This window comes from Pediculus humanus, genomic scaffold, assembly GCF_000006295.1.
Source record: "Pediculus humanus corporis 1103172108322 genomic scaffold, whole genome shotgun sequence".
Taxonomy (NCBI): Eukaryota; Metazoa; Arthropoda; class Insecta; order Psocodea; family Pediculidae; genus Pediculus; species Pediculus humanus.
The window spans coordinates 545515-553393 of record NW_002987891.1 but is presented as its reverse complement, the minus strand read 5'-3'; the positions used below and the strand labels follow the sequence as shown (position 1 = coordinate 553393).

Below are 7879 nucleotides of genomic sequence, written 5' to 3'. Positions count from 1 at the left end.
TCATTTACCGACGGATGACGTGTAATTAGAAACGCCGCCGTAGCAACGCCGCATTATGATGATCGCTTTAAAAAAATAAAAAAATTTTCCGACTTTTCCCTTTATTTTCTCCTCCCCAGCTCCACTCCCACCTCTCTCTTTCCCTCCCCTCTGTTCCGCCATTTACTTAAAAACCTAAAGATACCATTTCTCGTATTTTTTTTTTTTTTTTTGTAACGGTCATCTTTTGAAAACCCGAGAATTTAACAACAAAGTAATAATAATAATACTAATAATAATAATGATGATGATGATGATGATGATATAAATAAAAATTTATTTGAAATCACAACGAGACGACCGACCTATTTATTTATTAACTTATTTTTAAATTTAATCCGACCGACTTCCTCCTTTTACCCCAAAATTGCTCTTTTCTCTCTCTCTCTCTCTTTCTCCCCCCTCCTCCTCCCACTCCCCACTACATCGCGAAAAGAAAAGAAAAGAAAAATAAGGAAAAAAAAATTTAGGTTTTGTACTTACAACGTCCGAATGAATTTTTAAAGCCACGACTAAGTCTTGTAGTATTTCCGTTTCCTTGGGTTCGATTAATTGAAACGAGTGATTGAAGAGAGTGAGATGTGCGAAAACGCAATTTAATTGAGTGTGAAGGTTCAACAAAACAACTTCCCTGAAGTGACAATGATAGAGATGGGCTAACACGTGAAACAATAGCCGTAGAATTTTACGTACTAATGACTCGAAAGAACTAGGAAATTCATTTGCTGAAAAAAAACAACAAAAACAATATTAATAATGATAATGATAACGCGGGTATAATAAGTCAATCACATAAAAAACAGGATTCCGTGGGGGGAGGGAGGGAAAGTGGGGGCATCGTGTCGAAAGAAACGCTTAATCGGTCAATGTTCTCTCTCTCTCCCCCTTCTCCTTCGGATGACTGATAAGAGGACTCCCCTTCCCCTCCCGTACCCCCATCGCAATTAAACAAAAAGTTTTCCGCCCCCCTTCCCTGCTTTGGCTTTCATCCAAAATTTTCGTTTCCGGGGGCGGGGAAAAAAAAAAAAAAAAATCGCCGCCTTGTTGACACGATGCTTTCCGCATTCTTACCAACCTTTCCTAACTTTTTGAATTATTCTCGAAAGACCGGAAATCAAATTAAAAAAAAAAAAACATATTCGCGATCGTTATCATTATTTCTTCTGGTGTCCCCCCCCCCGTAGCCCCCCACGTTAAGGCTAAAAGACAATATTTCCGTTACTTACCGTATTTAGTAGGAAACAGAGCTTCATCGCTAACGGTTTTTTGTATAAACGTCATAACATAATCTATATACTGTGGAGCAGGAACTCTCGTCTTCTTCCCCTTTTCGTCGAACCAAAGATACGTTCTCAGACCGGGGCCGTTCATTTCGGGACAGCCCGACATGGTACAAAATTCAGACACGGTACCGTAGACTAGATTTATGTGTTCGAAAAACGCTATTGCTGTTTTTCACACACACACACACACAAACAACAAACAAACAAACAAAAAAAAAATCAATTAAAAGATACGAAAAGGAGGAAAAAAAAAAATTAAATTAAAACAAACGAACGAACGAACGAATATATTTAAATAGAATTCATTCGATGTATTTCCGGTTTAACGAACTCTTGAAAGAGTGAAAAAAAAATATGATAATGATAATGATGATGATAATAATAATAATAACGATTTGATTTTTAATAACGAATCATCGTCGTCATTTTCCTCGATTTGAATCAAAGTCAAACGAATTTTTTTTTTTTCTTTATATTTTTTAATTGTCGTAAATTAACCGTGAGAAAGAAACAAACAAACAAACAAACAAACAGACGAACAAACAGCTCAACAAACATTATTTAATTAATTGACCTGTTCATTATCATTATCGTATTCGTCGCAGTTTAAAAAAAAAAAAAAAAAAAAAAAATGTGGCCGGAAATCAAATCTCGATCGATTACTTGGTCGGGGGGGAGGGTAAGGCGGGACGAGGGTGGAGAGCGGGAGGCGAGGGGGGGGGAGGTGAAATCACAAACGATCGATCAAATTATATTTGCATTCGTGCATGCAAACACACGAAAATCGATAAATGAACACAAAAAACAGAAAAGAAAAGAAAAGAAAAGAAAAGAAAAAGCGGACGAAGAGGGAACGAGGGAAAACGGGAAGGGAGGGAGGGAAAGGAAAGTGATTGATGGTGAGATATATGGAAAAGGAAAACGGGAAAGGAAAAGAAAACGGGGAAAAAAGGAAAAACCTAAAAGTAATAATAATAATAATAATAATAATAAGCATTGAGAAAACTCCCGAACGTTATATTTTCTTGTTGGAATCTCGTTAGCGAGTGAAATTAATTTTTTTCTTTTCCTTTTCCTTTTACCGGTGAAAAGAGAGAGATGGGTGGGGAAAGGAGAGAGAGAGAGAGAGAGAGGGGGGGAAGGAGAGGAAAACATGAAAAAAAAAACTAATAAAAGTTTCGAGAAAAAAAAAGGAAAAAAAATTTTTTTTTTTTTTAATTAGCTTTATTAAAAATATAAAAAGGAGAAGAAGGGTCACGACTTTTCTTCCTTTTTTCCTTTTTGAAAAAGGAAAAGTTCGAAACATTTTCAAATATGTAAAAAAGGTAAAAAGGGAGGCGGGGGAAGGGGGGTAAAAATGCCACCGTGTGCCGCGTAGAAAAAAAAGTTCGAAGAGTAAAGTTAAAGAAAATGGCGGAAACGGAAATTTGTATATCGCATCCATTTGTCGTCTGCTACTAAGGTTACTTCGATAAAACAATATGTGAAACATAAACATTAACAAACAAACAAACAAACAAACGTTTAACGAGAGTATTAACCACGAGTACGATATAAAATAACAATCATCATCATCATCATCATCATCATCATTATTATATTTCAAGGTTAAGGACATTTTCCCTAATGTTTTCTTTTTTCTAGAAAATTCTTCGAGTTTCGTCAAACCGAAAACGAAAAAAAATCGATTTTCTTTTTCGCGTGTGTTGGAAAATTAAACGCACGGAAACAACCGCAAATTACGACAAACGACAAATGACGCCGTTAAAAAAAAAAATTCCCCCTTTTTCTCCCTCCCCTTAAACCCTCCCCCTCGAAATTTCTTCTTGAAATTTCTTTTACGAAAAATTTTTTCCTCCTTCCATCCTTCCTTCCTTTCTTTTGACTTTGTTTGTTTGTTTGTTTGTTTGTTGACTTTGGGGAGACGAATTTATTTGCACGAAGTTTAAAAGAAATTTTTCCATTATAGTAATTACAAAAAAAAAAAAAAAAAAAAGGCAAAATGACAAAATGATTTTAAAACAACAACAACAACAAACAAACAAACAAAAAGAAAAAAATCTCGCGGAAAACGAGATGCAGGTGTCGTCGTCGTCGTATTATAATGACGTCAAACGAATCAAAATGACTCGTGGCAATAATAATAATAATAATATCTTTATTATTATCATCATCGTTGTTATCGTCGTTAATATATTTTTACTCGAATCCATTTAAAAAATACAAAAAAAAAAAAAAAAAAAATTTAAAAGTAACGCCATTGATCGATCACGTGACCCGTTCCAGTTAAACAAATAAATCAAACTTTTTTTTCTTTTTTTTTTTTTTTTTTTTTTTGTACAAACGAATCTGTTTTCGAGAGTAGGAAATTGTTGTTGTTGTTTTACTTTTGTTTACGCGCGTGTCACGAATTTAAATATTCGCTCGAGAAAGGGGCACACCCCGTCCCCCCGTCCCCTCCCCACGAAACAAACAAACAAACGACACACGGGTCTTTGTTATTGTTGTCGTTGTAGTTGTTGTGCGGAAAAAAAAAAAAACATTCGTGAGCCGTAAATAATAATTTTAATAATGATAATGATAATAATAATGATAATAATAATAATAATGATGATGATGATGATGATGATGATGAAAGGTGAAGAAGGTATTCGAAAAGAAACGAAAAGAATTTTTTTTGGCAATGATCCCCGCCATTATTCCTTCTTTAACTTACTACAAATTTAATTATCGAAAGAGTGGGAGGAGGAGGAGAGGATGGGGGCAGGGGGCCGAGAGCGCAGGGAGTAAAATTAATAATAATAATAATAAATTTTCCGTTGAAATTTTTTTGCTTTTTTTTCGCTAGTAATTAATGTCTAAAAAGGAACAGAGAGAAAGAGAGAGGGTGAGGGTCAGGGGGAGAGAAAATGGGAAATTTTCAACCTGGAGCGAAAGAGGGGGGGGATAAAACAAAACTGAAATTCTTTTACCGTGTTTCGAAAAACCTTTCTCTGCTGACACGAAAAACGTTTTTTTTACAAAAAGGGAAAATTATCGCAATTTCGTTTGCCAAAAAAAAAAAAAGACGTTATAATTATATATATTTTTCATTTATTGATTTGCATCTAATCGGGGGGCCGGGTGGGGGGAGTGAGGGAGCGGGTAGGGAGAGGGAAAAGCGGGAAAAGGAAGGTGGGGGGTAGCAAAAAAAAAAACGCAAAACGGCGATCGTTTGTTTCCCTTTTTCGTTCGTTCGTTCGTTCAAAAACGGTCGTAAAAAACTGGGTCATTAAATTTTTTTTTTCTTTTTTTTTTGGGGGGAGAAAAAAGAAATTCTAATGCCACTTACTGTGTGACGCAAGCCACTCGTTATAATCCAGACCAGCTGGTAATGCTACCAATGCTTTCAAATCGATATCTTGTAATTTCCTTTCTAAAACGGCTTCCTCGAGGTATAATTTTGGATCTTCTCCCCCGCTCGATGATGGTTCCTTGTCTTTTCTTCTCGCTTTTCTGTTTAACAAACAAAACAAACAAACAAACAAATTATTATTTATTCATAATAATGATAATGATAATAATAATAATAATAATAATAATAATAATAATAATAATAATAAAGAATTTGACAGGTGTCCTCTCTTCTCGTGTGTTACGAGTGAACGACGACAATGACGACAACCAGGTCTAGTGAAACGAAAGAGAGAGAGAGACAGAGATAGAGATAAAGATAGACAGAGAGACATTGACACAAACGAATTTGCCCCGTTTGTTGACCCCTTTTTACTTTATTTGTTTTATTTTTTTTTTTTTTTTTTTTTTAACCAGCACGAGTCGAGTGCCAATTTAAACTTCCGGAAATTGAATCGACAACAACCGATGCGCGCGTGTTTATCCGCGTGTGCGTGTGTGTGTGCGTGCATGTGTGTGTACGATGCCAACTTGTTTGCTTAAAATAAAAGCATCACTCACGCACTTACGCACGCACTCACGCACACCGCGAATGACGATGGAAAAAATAAAATAGAATATTTATTATCACGTTTGCAACAACAACAACAACAAGAAAATTTCTGCTCGATTAATTTATTATTATTATTATTATTATTATTATTATTATTAATTTGACATTACACGTGCAACAGAGATGTTGCAGGCAGGAAGATAGAGAGAGAGAAAGAGAGAAAGAGAAAGAGGAAAAAAGGAAAAAACAAACAAATGCGTCGTCGTCGTCGTCGCGGTGTTGACCTTGTCGCTATTACGCACCTCGTGTGCTTTCATACACGTGCGCACACGTGTATGTTCTGATATACATCCCATACATCACGCGCCTAAAATTTATTATTTTCAATTAAATCAAAAAAAAAAAAAAAAAAAAAAAATTGCTTTTCTCTCTCTCTCTCTCTCTCTCTTTCTTTCTCATTCGATTGTCGATACGATTCGATACGATTCGATTCGATACGTCATTTGTTTCCGTCTCTTCTTCTTCTTCTTCTTCCTTCACATTTTTCATTCCAATAGAATTTTCTCGAAAAAATAAGAAAGAGTTTTAGCATCACCGAAGAAGGTCGACAATTGTTTATCGAAATGTGTCGCGGATTTTTTCATTTGATCATCACATTCCCTTTTACGAACGATATAATCGAGTTTTTTAATAAAAAAAAAAAAAAGGTGAACTTTGACCTTTATGAAATCTCGTAATAATGATTTTTTTCATTTTTTTTCCTTATTATTCTTATTCTTATTATTATTAATTAACCATTCGTGGGCAGAAAAAACAAAAGAAAAAAAAAACTGGAAAATTGAAATGGAGAAGGAGGAGTAGGAGGAGGAGGGAGGGAGAGAAGGAGTTAAAAGGGTAGTAGCCTCATTTTCTGTTTTTCTTTTTTTTTTTTTTTTCTGTTTCGATTGAATTCGTTTTTCCAAAGAAAGAAAAAAAGAAAAAATTTACGTCGAAAGGAAATGATATTTTATGCTAATTTCGTCATAAATATTTAAACGTGAAACGGGGGGAGGGAGAAGGGGGGAAAAGGGGGGGGGGGAAAAAAGGAAAGAACCGTGAAAACAAGTCGTTTACCTTTTGTCTGTGTCTGTGTGTGTGCTTGTCTGTATGCGTTTTCATCTTCTGACACGACATTATCATCAAAACTCACACACACACAACATGTCGATTTTAGTTTTTTGTAAAAAAAAAAAAAAAAAAAAAAAAAGTAAACAAACCGACCTTTTACATGACCGACGTCATTTTTCGGGTCATTTTCCATGTAAAAAAAATGATAATAATGATGATGATAATGATGATGATAACAACCGGAGAATCTGTTATCATAATGATAACTATCTCTTTAGGAAAAAAAAAAAAAGAAAGAAAAAGAAAACCGGCAGCCATGTTTGAAAAGAAAAGAAAAAAAATCATTACGCCGACTTCATATCCGCCATCTTACTTCTACCTCCTTCATCCCTCCCTCCCTCCCTCCCCCTCTCCCCTATTCCTTAAAAAAAAATTATACAATTGAAAATTATTCGTTTGACGTTTTCCTCAACTTTCCCATTTGAAAATTTCGATTTGAAATCGATTGACGCGTTGCGATGGCGGTAGCAGTGGCAGCAGAATAATCAGTGGCGGAGTAAGGGGCGGCGCATGAACGAATGGAAAAACAAAAAAAAAATTATAAATAAATGAAGAGAATTCCATTAAACTCTTTTTAATATTTTAAAATTTTTCTTTTAAACCTCAGGTGCGAGAAAATTTTTTAGGGCTCGGTATCGATCGCGAATTAAAAAATGAAAAAAAATTTTAAAAAATGGAAAATTCAGGCAAACTTGTCACGACGTCATTTTTAATTAAAAACTTAACACACACGAGAAGTCAGGAAGAAAAAAAGGGCAAATTATATATATATATATATATATATAATTCCCCCTTCCCCCTCCCCCCGTCCCTCTTTTTGTTTCGTTTCGTCATTTCCGGTTTTTCCGTTTTTTTTTTTTTTTAATTTAAGAAAAGGAAACGACCGCAACATCGATTAAAAAAAATTATTTTTTTTCTCTCTCTCTCTCTCTCTCGCACCTCCGACATACTCTCTCTCTCTCCTATTTACTTTCATGCCTTATTTAACCGCCTTACGTGCGTGCGTGCGTGCGTTATCACAAATCTATCCATCTCTCTCTCTCTCTCTCTCACTCACGTATCTAAATAGGTTTGCGAAGGTGTTGTGAAGTAACAAGCTCAGAGATTTTTCCTATAAAAGAAAACCTTGAACACAACCTGAAAACCTTCAAGGCTTTTCTTTTTTTTTTTTTTTTAATATTAAACGCCTTCCGCTTCGAGGCGAGAGCAGCCGATCCTAAACGTTTAAATTTCACAATGATAATAATAATAATAAAACCGTTTATTAAAATCGTCTCTCAATAATATTAAACGTAGAAAAAAATCATCATTATCATCATCTTCATCATCATCATTCGTCCCGCAAAGAGGTTAAAACAACAAAAGTATAATAATAATAATAATAATAATAATAATATTAACGATAACCCGAAAACCTTTTTTTTTTTTTTTGCAAATTTTTCCG

The 7879-nt window shown here is 34.8% G+C and overlaps 1 protein-coding gene across 1 annotated transcript; it reads right to left on the bottom strand.

Moving 5' to 3' along the window:
- On the bottom strand, positions 1-5817 carry Phum_PHUM615960 (uncharacterized protein; the record flags this gene model as incomplete). The annotated part of the gene is made up of 6 exons (XM_002433114.1): positions 1-65; positions 519-764; positions 1266-1487; positions 4654-4817; positions 5598-5635; positions 5752-5817. The coding sequence occupies 6 exons, from the start codon at positions 5815-5817 to the stop codon at positions 1-3; spliced, it is 801 nt and encodes a 266-aa protein (XP_002433159.1).
- Positions 5818-7879: the final 2062 nt, after the last annotated feature.